This window comes from Hyla sarda, chromosome 8, assembly GCF_029499605.1.
Source record: "Hyla sarda isolate aHylSar1 chromosome 8, aHylSar1.hap1, whole genome shotgun sequence".
Taxonomy (NCBI): Eukaryota; Metazoa; Chordata; class Amphibia; order Anura; family Hylidae; genus Hyla; species Hyla sarda.
This window is the reverse complement of record NC_079196.1, coordinates 14,614,015-14,629,014: the sequence shown is the minus strand read 5'-3', so window position 1 is coordinate 14,629,014 and position 15,000 is coordinate 14,614,015. Positions and strand designations below refer to the sequence as shown.

Here is a 15,000-nt window from a genome sequence, read left to right as displayed (position 1 = left end):
CGTCAATTTATTAAAGTGCAATAATCTGCAGTCAGCTGCCCCACTGTGTCTCCTGGTGAGCCGTAGCGAGGCTCTGTCAGTATCTAGGTACTAGATCTGTTAAAGGGGTATTCCAGGAAAAAACTTTTTTATATATATCAATTGGCTCCATAAAGTTAAACAGATTTGTAAATTACTTCTATTAAAAAATCTTAATCCTTTCAGTACTTATGAGCTTCTGAAGTTAAGGTTGTTCTTTTCTGTCTAAGTGCTCTCTGATGACACGTGTCTCGGGAAACGCCCAGTTTAGAAGAGGTTTGCTATGGGGATTTGCTTCTAAACTGGGCGTTTCCCGAGACAGGTGTCATCAGAGAGCACTTAGACAGAAAAGAACAACCTTAACTTCAGAAGCTCATAAGTACTGAAAGGATTAAGATTTTTTAATAGAAGTAATTTACAAATCTGTTTAACTTACTGGAGCCAGTTGAAATATTAAAAAAAGTTTTTTCCTGGAATACCCCTTTAAGGTAAGTGGATAGCAATGTAGCCTTAAAGGGGTACTCCGGCCCTAAGACATCTTATCCCCTATCCAAAGCATAGGGGATAAGAGGTCTGACCGCGGGGGTCCCGCTGCTGGGGACCCCCGCAATCTTGCATTCGGCACCCACCTCTTTGAGCTGCACACTGCCAGCTCACAAACCGCCGGGTGCCGTCCACAGGGCCGGAGTATCGTTATGTCCCGACTCCGCCCGTGTGACATCACCCCCCGCTATGCAAGTCTATGGGAGGGGGCGTGATGGATGTCACGCCCCCCTGCCATAGACTTGCATAGTGGGAGCAGGGGGGGTGACATCCCACGGGGGCAGAGTTGTGACATCACAATACTCCGGCCGTCACGCCCCCTCCCACAGACTTGCATAGTGGGGTCGGGGCGTGATGTCACACAGGGGCGGAGTCGTGACTTCACGATACTCCGGTCCCGTGGTCGACACCCGGCAGTTTGTGAGCTGGCAGCGCAGTGTGCAGCTCAAAGAGGTTGGTGCCGAATGCAAGATTGCTGGGGTCCCCAGCGGCAGGACCCCCGTGGTCAGACATCTTATACTCCATCTCCTTTGGATAGGGGATAAGATGTCTTAGGGCCGGAGTACCCCTTTAATAATATTAATATGGTATATTGATAAAAATACCGTAATACTTCGGAGTCTTTCCGTGAGATCCTCCCTACATTAATAAGACCCTAATGATGTAATGTGTTATTTACTATATCTCACTATACACTTACATTCCAGTAAATACCTGTTATACTTCATGTATTTGAGGTGTCCAGGACGTAATATACTGCTGCGCGGCGCCATCTTTTTACAACCTTTTGCTGGTTTCCACATTAATACTGTTTTAAAAGAAAAGGGAGCATAGAGAGCTGTCCTAGTATCTCACCTATATCAGCAAGCGCTATACGTGACATCACGCCCAACCCCGTCACGCCCCGCCCTCTCAATGAAAGTCTATGGGAGGAGGTGTGACACCCCCTCTCATAGACTTGCATTGAGGGGGCAGGCAGTGACATCACGAGGGGCGCAGCGTGATGTCATGAGGAGGCGAGGTGATCCCTGAAGCCCGCGCCAGAGTTCGGAACTAAATGTGCCGAATGCTGGGGAGTGGAGTACCCCTTTAAAACAGTATTAAAGGGGTACTCCGGCGCTTAGACATCTTATCTTCTATCCAAAGCATAGGGGATAAGATGCCTGATCGCGGGAGTCCCGCCGCTGGGGACCCCCGTGATCTTGCACGCGGCACCCTGTTTATAATCAGTCCCCGGAGCATGTTGGCTCCGGGTCTGATTACTGTCGATCACGGGGCCGGAGCGTTGTGACGTCAAGGCTCCGCCCCGTGTGACGTCACGCTCCACCCCCTCAATGCAAGCCTATGGGAGGGGGCGTGACAGCTGTCACGCCCCCTCCCGTAGGCTTGCGTTGAGGGGCGGAGCTTGACATCACACTGGGGCGTGACGTCACACGCCGCCGGCCCTGTGGTCGCCGGTAATCAGACCCGGAGCGAACATGCTCCAGGGACTGATTACAAACGGGGTGCGGCGTGCAAGATCACAGGGGTCCCCAGTGGCGAGACCCCCGCGATCAGGCATCTTATCCCCTATCCTTTGGATCGGAGATAAGATGTCTAAGCGCCGGAGTACCCCTTTAATGTAGAAACCAGCAAAATGTTGTAAAAAGATGGCGGCGCGCAGCAGGATATTACGTCTTGGACACATCAAATGCATGAAGTATAACAGGTATTTACTGGAATATAGTGTAGTTCTGTGGTCTACAACCTGCGGACCTCCAGATGTTGCAAAACTACAACTCCCAGCATGCCCGGACAGCCAACGGCTGTCCGGGCATGCTGGGAGTTGTAGTTTTGCAACATCTGGAGGTCCGCAGGTTGAAGCCCACTGAATGAGATATAGTAAATAACACATTACATCATTAGGGTCTTGGATCTCACGGAAAGACTCAGGACCTCCACTGCAGGGTAAGTATTACGGTATTTTTTATCAATATACCGCATTAATATTATTACGTATCCGGCGGTTACGTCACTATCCACTCACCTTAACAGATCTATGGGGGAGATTTATCAGAACCTGTCCAGAGGAAGTGATGATTGGTTGCCCATAGCAACCAATCAGATGACCTGTGGAAAATGAAAGAATCGGCGCTGATCTTATTCATTCTTAACATTTTCCTGATGTCTTACGAGTTCTTGGGTAGCGGCTACTTCCTACCATGTAGAAGGACCTTGGTGACGTCAGCACATCACGTGACTCGTCTGTATGGTGTCTGTACGGTGCCTGCAGCCATACTTCCTTACAGCTCACCACCGCCCCCTGCTGGTCTGTATATGTGGTTAAGGCATTGTATTATGGACAGCTCTCTCACTGATCAGGACCCTTTACTCGCACGTACGGGCAGGCATTGCTAGGGACACCTCTGCCCCCTCTCTAAAGACCTATTCCTAGCTGACGTCACGTCCGGTCGGTCACACGTGTGCTCATCATGGCGACTCTACAGATGAAGCTGCTGCGGAAGAAACTGCAGAAGAGAAATGACAAAATCCGACAGAGAAATCTCCAGAAGAGACGGAAGGAGGGTGAGAGACCGCGGGCACACGGAGAGACAGCGGAGAGGAGGCGGGAGAGAGAGACACACAGAGGAGAGAGACTGACTGACTGGAGAGAAGGGGGGAGACTGACTGGAGAGAAGGGGAGAGACTGACTGGAGAGAAGGGGAGAGACTGACTGGAGAGAAGGGGAGAGACTGACTGGAGAGAAGGGGAGAGACTGACTGGAGAGAAGGGGAGAGACTGACTGGAGAGAAGGGGAGAGACTGACTGGAGAGAAGGGGAGAGACTGACTGGAGAGAAGGGGAGAGACTGACTGGAGAGAAGGGGAGAGACTGGCTGGAGAGAGGGGGAGAGACTGGCTGGAGAGAGGGGGAGAGACTGACTGGAGAGAAGGGGAGAGACTGACTGGAGAGAAGGGGAGAGACTGGCTGGAGAGAAGGGGAGAGACTGGCTGGAGAGAAGGGGAGAGACTGGCTGGAGAGAAGGGGAGAGACTGGCTGGAGAGAAGGGGAGAGACTGGCTGGAGAGAAGGGGAGAGACTGACTGGAGAGAAGGGGAGAGACTGACTGGAGAGAAGGGGAGAGACTGACTGGAGAGAAGGGGAGAGACTGACTGGAGAGAAGGGGAGAGACTGACTGGAGAGAAGGGGAGAGACTGACTGGAGAGAAGGGGAGAGACTGACTGGCTGGAGAGAAGGGGAGAGACTGACTGGCTGGAGAGAAGGGGAGAGACTGACTGGCTGGAGAGAAGGGGAGAGACTGACTGGCTGGAGAGAAGGGGAGAGACTGACTGGCTGGAGAGAAGGGGAGAGACTGACTGGCTGGAGAGAAGGGGAGAGACTGACTGGCTGGAGAGAAGGGGAGAGACTGACTGGCTGGAGAGAAGGGGAGAGACTGACTGGCTGGAGAGAAGGGGAGAGACTGACTGGCTGGAGAGAAGGGGAGAGACTGACTGGCTGGAGAGAAGGGGAGAGACTGACTGGCTGGAGAGAAGGGGAGAGACTGACTGGCTGGAGAGAGGGGGGAGACTGACTGACTGGCTGGAGAGAGGGGGGAGACTGACTGGCTGGCTGGGGAGAGAGGGGGGGAGACTGACTGGCTGGCTGGGGAGAGAGGGGGAGAGACTGACTGGCTGGCTGGGGAGAGACTGACTGGCTGGCTGGGGAGAGAGGGGGGGAGACTGACTGGCTGGCTGGGGAGAGAGGGGGAGAGACTGACTGGCTGGCTGGGGAGAGAGGGGGAGAGACTGACTGGCTGGCTGGGGAGAGACTGACTGACTGACTGACTGGCTGGGGAGAGACTGACTGACTGGCTGGGGAGAGAGGGGGAGAGACTGACTGACTGGCTGGGGAGAGAGAAGGGGAGAGACTGACTGACTGACTGGCTGGGGAGAGAGAAGGGGAGAGACTGACTGACTGACTGGCTGGGGAGAGAGAAGGGGAGAGACTGACTGACTGACTGGCTGGGGAGAGAGAAGGGGAGAGACTGACTGACTGACTGGCTGGGGAGAGAGAAGGGGAGAGACTGACTGACTGACTGGCTGGAGAGAGAGAAGGGGAGAGACTGACTGACTGACTGACTGGCTGGAGAGAGAGAAGGGGAGAGACTGACTGACTGACTGGCTGGAGAGAGAGAAGGGGAGAGACTGACTGACTGACTGACTGGCTGGAGAGAGAGAAGGGGAGAGACTGACTGACTGACTGACTGGCTGGAGAGAGAGAAGGGGAGAGACTGACTGACTGACTGGCTGGAGAGAGAGAAGGGGAGAGACTGACTGACTGACTGGCTGGAGAGAGAGAAGGGGAGAGACTGACTGACTGGGGAGAGACAGTCCCACATATGATCACTCTCTCACCTGCTGTCTCTTGTCTCAGATGTAGCAGTGCCGGTGGATGAGGACGACCCTGCGGTGGAGGATGCGGTGGACCCTGCGGTGCTCGCTGAGGATCAGATGGAGCAGAACAGCGAGGAGACGGCTCCAGAGACAGTGAATGGAATCACAGGGGAGGACCCCGAGACCGCCGGGACCACCAAGAAAAAGAAGAAGAAAAAGAGGAAGCTGCAGCCTGAGGAGAGCGGTGAGGACTGGGGTCCATCCTGTCACATCCAGTGCGCTCTCTGTGGTTACATGTGGTATTACATGTTCCTATGTAACTTCACAGTCATGTGACCTTTATCATTTCTCCACTATAGATGCCAAGCGACCAAAGAATGAAGCAGAGGCGAGTGTGTCCCCCCAGGAGCCGGGAGATGGTGAAGATGAGGAGGAGCTGGCACTACCCATGGGGCTGACGGGTGAGTGGTGACCGTCCTGTGGAGTAAAGATGGCGGCCTGCGATCATTTCACGCTGTCCTCATCATACATTTCCTCTGTATTTAGGGGCGTTTGAGGACACCGCCTTCTCCTCCCTGTCCGACCTCGTGAATGAGAACACATTAAAGGCCATCAGTGCCATGGGGTTCATCAACATGACCGAGATCCAGCACAAAACCATCCGACCGCTCCTGGAGGGCAGGTGAGCCGCCGCGTCACATGACTGGGATCTCTATAGAAGGGTTATATGTAGCTATAGAAGGGTACATGTCAGTGTTTCCCAACCAGGGTGCCTCCAGCTGTTGCAAAACTACAACTCCCGGCATGCCCTGACAGCCGATAGCTGTCCTGACATGCTGGGAGTTGTAGGTTTACCACAGCTGGAGGCACCCTGGTTGGGCAATACTGGTATATGTAGTGTTAATATTTCATCTGTGATATTTCAGGGATGTTCTGGCTGCTGCTCGCACCGGTAGCGGAAAAACACTCGCCTTCCTCATCCCGGCCATAGAACTGGTCTACAAGTTGAAGTTTATGCCACGAAACGGTGAGAAACTATATAAACTCTATGGGGGAGATTTATCAAAACCTGTCCAGAGGAAAAGTCCATAGCAACCAATCAGATCGCTGCTTTCATTTTGCAGAGGCCTTGTTAAAAATGAAAGAAGCGATCTGATTGGTTGCTATGGGCAACAGGGCAACTTTTCCTCTGGAAGGTTTTGATAAATCTCCCCCTATATATACATATATGGGGAGATTTATCAAAACCTGTGCAGAAGAAAACTTGCCCAGTTGCCCATAGCAACCAATCAGATCGCTGCTTTCATTTTTAGGAAGGCCTGTGAAAAATTAAACAAGCGATCTGATTGGTTTCTATGGGCAACTGGGCAAGTTTTCTTCTGCACAGATTTTGATGAATCTCTCCCATATACACTGGACTCATCTATTCCTCCTGACTCCTATATATACATATACACATACACACGGCTCATCTATTCCTCCTGACTCCTCTATATACATATACACATACACACGGCTCATCTATTCCTCCTGACTCCTATATATACATATACACATACACACGGCTCATCTATTCCTCCTGACTCCTCTATCTATATATCTATATATATATCTATATATATATCTATATCTATATATATATATATATATATATATACATACACACACACACATATACATACACACGGCTCATCTATTCCTCCTGACTCCTCTATATGCACATCTGTCTACGATTAAGCTTTTTAGCGAAACGCGTCAGAATTTCTACCCTGTACCGCAGAATCTTGAAATAAAAGAATAAGAAGTTTTTACTTGCAACCTGGTGCCGGACCTTGTTTCTTCTTGCACAAGTGAATAGCCGGAGGCGGTACCGGCCGGTCCACGGCACAGGAGGCGAGTGGGGCGGGCACTGGATGAGCGACTCACAAACCAGCCTTGAGAGAGAGAGATATATATATATATATTGGACTCATCTATTCCTCCTGACTCCTATATATACATACACACGGCTCATCTATTCCTCCTGACTCCTATATATAATATATATATAATATATATATATATATATATATATATATATATATATATATATATATATATATATATATATATATATATATATATAGCAACAGGAGAATACAGTAGCACACTGCTAGCACAAGGATATGGATAAAACATGAGTATATAGATAGAACATGAAAAGCTATACAGCTGTAATGCAATAAATGAAAATATGAAATTATGAGGTACTTAGCTTGCAAATTTGGCGCCAAATAGCGTGGACCGTCCCACCACGGTAAGGTGACCTCATCCTGGGACGGACCCTACACTGTGTATATGCCTCTGTGTGAACAGTACAGCAGGCATGCAAGGTCTGAAACATCCAAGGCACCTTATATACAATGAGGTCACCTTACCGTGGTGGGACGGTCCACGCTATTTGGCGCCAAATTTGCAAGCTAAGTACCTCATGATTTCATATTTTCATCTATTGCACTACAGCTGTATAGCTTTTCATGTTCTATCTATGTACTCATGTTTTATCTATATATTCATGTTGTATCTATATCTTTGTGTTAGCAGTGTGCTGCTGTATTCTCCTGTTGCTGTATATTTAGCCCAGCAGCGTGCACCTGTAAGCCAGGTCTATACAATAGTTTGGAATCAATAGTGCTGGCCAACTTATTCTTTGGTTGTATTACATATATACACACACACACTGGACTCATCTATTCCTCCTGACTCCTCTATATACATATATATACACTGGACTCATCTATTCCTCCTGACTTCTCTATCTCTATACATATCTCTCTCTCCATATCTCTCTCAACTACCATCTACTCCTTTGTCTTCTTGCTATAGGGACCGGGGTCCTCATCTTGTCCCCCACTCGGGAGCTCGCCATGCAGACATACGGGGTCCTCAAGGAGCTGATGGAACATCACGTTCACACCTACGGGCTGATAATGGGGGGCAGTAACCGCTCGGCGGAAGCTCAGAAACTCGCCAATGGGGTCAACATTGTTGTGGCGACTCCCGGGAGGCTTCTGGACCACATGCAGGTGAGTTGTGCCCGCCATGGCCTATCATGTGCAGATCTCTGAGAACGTGCCGCCATCTTTGTTTCTTCATCTCCTCCCACAGAACACGCCCGGATTCCTGTACAAGAACCTGCAGTGTCTGGTCATCGACGAGGCCGACCGTATCCTGGAGGTCGGGTTTGAGCAGGAGATGAAGCAGATCATCAACCTCCTGCCTAGTGAGTCGGGTCCCGTGGCAGATCGGGGGGGACCAGGACCGGTCTTTGGCGGTGAGAGTATATAACGGTACGTGTCTCTTCTCACTGCAGAGCGCAGGCAGACCATGCTCTTCTCTGCAACTCAGACCCGCAAGGTGGAAGACCTGGCTCGGATCTCCCTCAAGAAGGAGCCGCTGTACGTGGGTGTGGACGACAACAAGGATACGGCCACCGTGGACGGTCTGGAGCAGGTGAGGAAGCGCCAATGTTCTGCTGTACTACTGCAGTGGTCTCCAAACTGTGGCCCTCCAGATGTTGCAAAACTACAACTCCCAGCATGCCCGGACAGCCGTTGGCTGTCCGGGCACGCTGGGAATTGTAGTTTTGCAACATCTGGAGGACCACAGTTTGGAGACCACTTACACATTAGAGTCCTGTTACATCTTCTCTGGTCTCAGGGTTACGTGGTTTGCTCCTCGGAGAAGCGCTTCCTGCTGCTCTTCACCTTTCTGAAGAAAAATCGCAAGAAGAAGATGATGGTTTTCTTCTCGTCCTGCATGTCGGTGAAATTCCACTACGAGCTTCTGAACTACATCGACCTGCCGGTGATGGCCATCCACGTGAGTTACGGGTCACACATAAGATGGGGGGGGGGGGGGGGGGGTTATGTTGGTTTCACTTCTCAAATTGTTCACTGTGGCTGGAAGAAAGATGGTCTGCGGTGGTGTGATGGATGCTCTGTCTGGTGTGTGCGTGTGTTGTGTGTGTGTGTGTGTGTGTGTGTGTGTGTGTGTGTGTGCCGCCCCCTTATGTTTGGCCTGTCTGCCATTGGTGTGTTGTCTGTATGCGCACACGTCTTCTTCTTCGGCCCGGTATGTCTTTCCCTGGTGTGTACTGTGCGCATGCTCCATTTTCTTTTTTCTGAACTGTCCGCTTTGTGAGTTTTGTGTGCGCACATGCCATTTTCTTCTGTCTGGTCTATCCCTCTTGGTGTGTTTTTGTATATGCACACGCTATGTTCTCCTCTTGGTGTATTGTGGGTGTGAGCATGGGTCATCCTCTCCTGTCCGGTATGTCTCCCCTTGATGTGTAGTGTGTCCGCTCGTGGCATCTCCTCCTGTTTGGTCTGTCTCCCCTCGGCGTGTTTTATGTGCATGCCTGCGCCATATTGCCGTCTGGTCTGTCTCCTTTATGGTCTCTCTATCCACTGTGTTTTGTGTGCGCATGCGCCATCCTCTGTCTGGTCGGTCTCCCCTTGGTATGTTTTGTGCACACGCTCCATCTTCTTCTGTCTGATCTACCTCCTCTTGGTGTGTTTTGTGCGCACGCGCCATCTTCTTCTGTCTGATCTACCTACTCTTGTCTGGTCTGTCTCCCCATGGTCTATTGTGTGTGCATATGCACCATCTTCTGTTTCATCTACCTCCTCGTGGTATGTTGCGTATGCGCCATCTCCTGTCTGATTTACCTCTTGGTGTGTTTTGTGCGCACGCTCCTTCTGTCCGATCCACCTCCTCCTGGTGTGTGTGCGTGTGCTCCTTCTGTCTGATCTACCTCCTCCTGGTGTGCTGCATGTGCGCGTGCTCCTTCTTCTGTCTGATAGCTCCTCTTGGTGTGTTTTGTGCGCACGCTCCTTCTTCCGTCTGATCTAGCTCCTCTTGGTATGTTGTGTGTGCGCGCACGCGCCTCCTTCTTCTGTCTGATCTACCTCCTCCTGGTGTGTTTTGTGCGCATGCTCCTTCTGTCTGATCTACCTCCTCTTGATGTGTTTTGTGCGCACACCCCATCTACTCTTGTCTGGTCTGTCTCCCCCATGGTCCATTGTGTGTGCGCACGCTTCTTTGTCTGATCTACCTCCTCTTGGTCTGTTCTGCGTGTGCGTATGCGCCATCTTCTGTCTGATCTACCACCTCCTGGTGTGTTTTGTGTGCGCCCACTTGTTGTGTTTTGTATGCACACGCACCATCTACTCTTGTCTGGTCTGTCTCCCCCATGGTCCATTGTGTGTGCGCACACTTCTTCTGTCTGATCTTCCTCCTCTTGGTCTGTTCTGCCTGTGCGTATGCGCCATCTTCTGTCTGATCTTCCTCCTCTTGGTCTGTTCTGCGTGTGCGTATGCGCCATCTTATGTCTGATCTACCACCTCCCGGTGTGTTTTGTGTGCGCCCACTTGTTGTGTTTTGTATGCACACGCACCATCTACTCTTGTCTGGTCTGTCTACCCCATGGTCCATTGTGTGCGGTGTCTTGGCTCAGTCTTGTCCCAGTTTCGGATTCTCCCTACTCCTTCTTGTTCTCCTCATCTTATACATCTTTTCCTACAGGGGAAGCAGAAGCAGACGAAGCGCACGACGACCTTCTTCCAGTTCTGTAACGCAGACTCTGGGATCCTACTGTGCACGGACGTTGCAGCCAGAGGACTGGACATCCCGGAGGTGGACTGGATTGTGCAGTACGACCCCCCTGATGACCCCAAGGTGACTGTCCCAGCATTGTGTGTATTGTGTAGGTGACATGGATGAGGAGGGGGATAACTGGGGGTCGTCTTCTTCACAGGAATATATACACAGAGTTGGCCGAACAGCGCGAGGGATTGATGGCCGGGGACACGCCTTATTGATTCTGCGCCCCGAGGAGCTGGGTTTCCTGCGATACTTAAAACAATCCAAGGTGAGTGCAGGTCTGATGTCTGCTGCCCCCATCCCCCGCCGCATACACTCAGGACTTATAGTAGTTGTCTTCCTGTTCCAGGTGCCGCTCAGCGAGTTTGAGTTCTCATGGAGTAAAATCTCTGATATCCAGTCTCAGGTAAGAGCCATGTTCTGCATGTTATGGATGATGTGTATGAACAGTTGTGAGGATGATGATAGATGATTTCTTATGGATTTTTCCATTTCAGCTGGAGAAACTGATAGAGAAGAATTATTATCTGCACAAGTCGGCTCAGGAGGCGTACAAGGCGTATATCCGGGCCTACGACTCGCACTCTCACAAGCAGATATTCAATGTGAACACTTTGGATTTGCCTAAGGTCTGTCTGTCCTTCGGGTTCCGGATCCCTCCATTCGTTGACCTTAGTATCCTTTACCTGCTGACAATGACGGACATGTTATCACTTCTATGTGCCCAGAGTCTTAGAGGTTATCCAGGATTTTTCTTCCAAAAAAAACAGCACCACGCCTGTCCTCAGGTTGTGTGTGTGGTATTTCAACTGACCTCGATTCACGTAAATGGAACAGAGCTGCAATTCCACATACAACCTGAGGACAGGTGTGGCACTGTTTTTGGAAGAAATTAGCTCTAAGTGACTAGTAACATTATAAGCAGCATCACATTGTGCTTCATAACAAATTTTAGTTTTTCACTCAGTTTGCTGCTCCAGTGATTTTTAGATATTTTAGTCAGATGTTTCTAAGGTTACAGAAGTACAATTAGAAGTATATCAGAAATGTTTAATAAGCTTTATTGGGGGACATTTATCAATGTTGGGGTAAGGTAGGATACATTTTTACTCGTTTGCTTGGTGTATTAAATTATTTTACAAATATTACCAAAATAAATAAATTCTAGAAACCAGTGAGCTACAGAGCGAGGTTTAACCCCTTAACGACACAGGACGTAAATGTACGTCCTGGTGATGTGGTACTTAACGTACCAGGACGTACATTTACGTCCTGAGCATAACCACAGGCATCGGAGCAATGCCGGCATCATGCGCGGCAGGTCTCGGCTGTGGATCGCAGCTAGGGACCCGCCGGTAATGGCGGACACCCGCGATCCCGCAGATGTCTGCCATTAACCCCTCAGATGCCGTGATCAATACAGATCACGGCATCTGCAGCATCACGGTCACTTAACAGGATGATCGGATCGCCCGCAGCGCTGCCGCGGTAATCCGATCATCCTGCACGGCAGACGGAGGTCCCCTCACCTGCCTCCGCTGTCTTCTGGGAGTCTTCTGCTCTGATCTGCCTTCCCGCAGACCAGAGCAGAAGATCACCGATAACCCTGATCAGTGCTATGTCCTATACATAGCACTGAACAGGATTAGCAATCGAATGGTTGCTATAAATAGTCCCTTATGGGGACTATAAGAGTGTAAAAATAAAAATAAATTTTTTTTAAGTGAAAAAACCCCTCCCCCAATAAAAACGTAAATTGGCCCATTTTCCCTATTTTACCCCCAAAAAGTGTAAAAAAAAATTAAAGTATTTTATATACATATTTGGTATCGCCGTGTGCGTAAATATCCCAACTATTAAAATAAAATGTAAATTATCCCGTACGGTGAACGGCATGAACGTAAAAAAAAAGTTCAAAATAGCTGCTTTTTTTTTAATAAAATGTTATTCCAAAAAAAAAAAAATTAATAAAAAATGTAATAAAAGTCTTGTTTAAGCAAATATGGTATTAATAAAAAGTACAGATCACGGCGCAAAAAAATGAGCCCTCATACCGCCGCTTATACGGAAAAATGAAAAAGTTATAGGTCTTCAAAATAGGGGGATTTTAAACGTATTAATTTGGTTAAAAAGTTTGCGATTTGTTTTAAGCGCAACAGTAATAGAAAAGTATGTTATCGTGGGTATCATTTTAATCTTATTGACCCAAAGAATAAAGAACCCATGTCATTTTTACCGTAAATTGTACGGCGTGAAAACAAAACCTTCCAAAATTTGCAAAATTGTGGTTTTCTTTTTAATTTCCCCACACAAATAGTATTTTTTTGGTTGCGCCATTCATTTTATGGTAAAGTGAGTGATGGCATTACAAGGGACAACTGGCCGCGCAAAAAACAAGCCCTCATACTAGTCTGTGGATGAAAATATAAGAGTTATGATTTTTTGAAGGCGAGGAGGAAAAAAACTAAAACTTAAAAATAAAATTGTCTGTAAGGTCCAAATGGGCTGAGTCCTTAAGCCCTTAACAACGCAGGACGTATATTTACGTCCTGCGCCGGCTCCCGCAATATGAAGCAGGGTCGCGCTGCGACCCTGCATCACATCGCGTCGATCCTGGCGCTCATAAACGGCCGGGGCCCGCGCCTAATACCATACATCGCCGATCGCATCAATGTGCGGTATTAACCCTTTAGAAGCGGTGGTCAAAGCTGACCGCCGCTTCTAAAGTGAAAATGAAAGTATCCTGGCTAGTCAGTCGGGCTGTTTGGGACCAAACAGCTTACAGGACACCGGGAGGGCCCCTTACCTGCCTCCTCGGTGTCCGATCGACGAATGACTACTGCGTGCCTGAGATCCAGGCAGGAGCAGTCAAGCGCCGATAACACTGATCACAGGCGTGTTAATACATACCAGTGATCAGCATAGGAGATCAGTGTGTGCAGTGTTATAGGTCCCTATGGGATAACAATGATCAGTATAAGAGATCAGTGTGTGCAGTGTTATAGGTCCCTATGGGATAACAATGATCAGTGTAAGACATCAGTGTGTGCAGTTATAGGCCCTTATGGGATAACAGTGATCAGTATAAGAGATCAGTGTTTGCAGTGTTATAGGCCCCTATGGGACCTATAACACTGCAACAAAAAAGTGTTGCTAAAGGTTATTTAACCCCTTCCCTAATAAAAGTTTGAATCACCTCCCTTTTCCCATAAAAAAAAATAAGTGTAAATAAAATAAAAAATAAACATATATGGTATCGCCGTGTGCGTAAATGTCCGAACTATAAAAATATATCATTAATTAAACCGCACGGTCAATGGCGTACACGCAAAAAAAATCCAACGTCCAAAAAAGCTTATTTTTGGTCACTTTTTATACCATTAAAAATGAATAAAAAGTGATCAAAAAGACTGATCAAAACAAAAATCGTACCGATAAAAACTTCAGATCACTACGTAAAAAATTACTCCTCATACCGCCCCGTACGTGGAAAAAGTTATTGGGGTCAGAAGATGAGAATTTTAAACATATAAATTTTCCTGCATGTAGTTATGATTTTTTTCCAGAAATACGACAAAATCAAACCTATATAAGTAGGGTATCATTCTAACCGTATGGACCTACAGAATAATGTGGTGTCATTTTTACCGAAATATGCACTGCGTAGAAACAGAAGCCCCCAAAAGTTTCAAAATAGCGTTTTTTCTTCGATTTTGACGCACAATGATTTTTTTTTCCGTTTCGCCGTGAATTTTTGGGTAAGATGACTGTTACTGCAAAGTAGAATTGGTGACGCAAGAAATAAGCCCTAATATGGATTTTTAGGTGGAAAATTGAAAGGGTTATGATTTTTAAAAGGTAAGGAGGAAAAAACGAAAGTGCAAAAACTGAAAAACCCTTAAGGGGTATTCCAAGGAAAAAACATTTATTTTTTCTCAACTGGCTCCAGAAAGTTAAACAGATTTGTAAATTACTTCTATGAAAAAATCTTAATCCTTCCAGTACTTATCAGCTGCTGAAGTTGAGATATACTTTTTTGTCTGGCAACAGTGCTCTCTCTGCTGACATCTCTGCTTGTCTCGGGAACTGCACAGAGTAGAAGAGGTTTGCTATGGGGATTTGCTTCTACTCTAGACAGTTCCCGAGACAGGTGTCATCAGAGAGCACTTAGACAGAAAAGAACAACTCAACTTAAGCAGCTCATAAGTACTGAAAGGATTAAGATTTTTTTTAATAGAAGTCATTTACAAATCTGTTTTAACTTTCCTGGATTACCCCTTTAAGTCTTGTGCTCTGGCATCTGACACATTTGTTCGTGTTCTATTAGGTGGTGTAGGGTTTGCACAAAAAAATGTTGTGCACATAATATAGCTTCACTGGAAGAAGTGTTTCCTAACCTCCAGATGTTGCAGAACTACAACTCCC

General features: G+C 48.0%; 2 protein-coding genes across 5 annotated transcripts in view; one reads left to right on the top strand and one right to left on the bottom strand.

Annotated features, from left to right (window-relative positions):
* The window catches only part of TBCE (tubulin folding cofactor E), a 6,929-nt gene extending 1,957 nt beyond the window's left edge, over window positions 1-4,972 (bottom strand). Inside the window, exon 1 of one of the 4 annotated variants that reach the window (XM_056535118.1) lies at window positions 4,954-4,972. The gene's annotated coding sequence lies outside the window, so the exon portion shown is untranslated. The other 3 variants (XM_056535116.1, XM_056535114.1, XM_056535117.1) reach the window with 3 other exon arrangements.
* The window catches only part of DDX18 (DEAD-box helicase 18), a 13,175-nt gene continuing 1,162 nt past the window's right edge, over window positions 2,988-15,000 (top strand). The window contains exons 1-13 of the mRNA XM_056535113.1: window positions 2,988-3,126; window positions 4,973-5,176; window positions 5,292-5,393; window positions 5,479-5,614; window positions 5,859-5,959; window positions 7,798-7,997; window positions 8,080-8,194; window positions 8,285-8,424; window positions 8,632-8,793; window positions 10,498-10,650; window positions 10,730-10,843; window positions 10,925-10,981; window positions 11,073-11,250. Coding sequence (XP_056391088.1) covers window positions 3,033-3,126; window positions 4,973-5,176; window positions 5,292-5,393; window positions 5,479-5,614; window positions 5,859-5,959; window positions 7,798-7,997; window positions 8,080-8,194; window positions 8,285-8,424; window positions 8,632-8,793; window positions 10,498-10,650; window positions 10,730-10,843; window positions 10,925-10,981; window positions 11,073-11,250 — 1,756 coding nt within the window. The 5' untranslated portion in view covers window positions 2,988-3,032. The remainder of the gene's footprint in view (window positions 3,127-4,972; window positions 5,177-5,291; window positions 5,394-5,478; window positions 5,615-5,858; window positions 5,960-7,797; window positions 7,998-8,079; window positions 8,195-8,284; window positions 8,425-8,631; window positions 8,794-10,497; window positions 10,651-10,729; window positions 10,844-10,924; window positions 10,982-11,072; window positions 11,251-15,000) is intronic.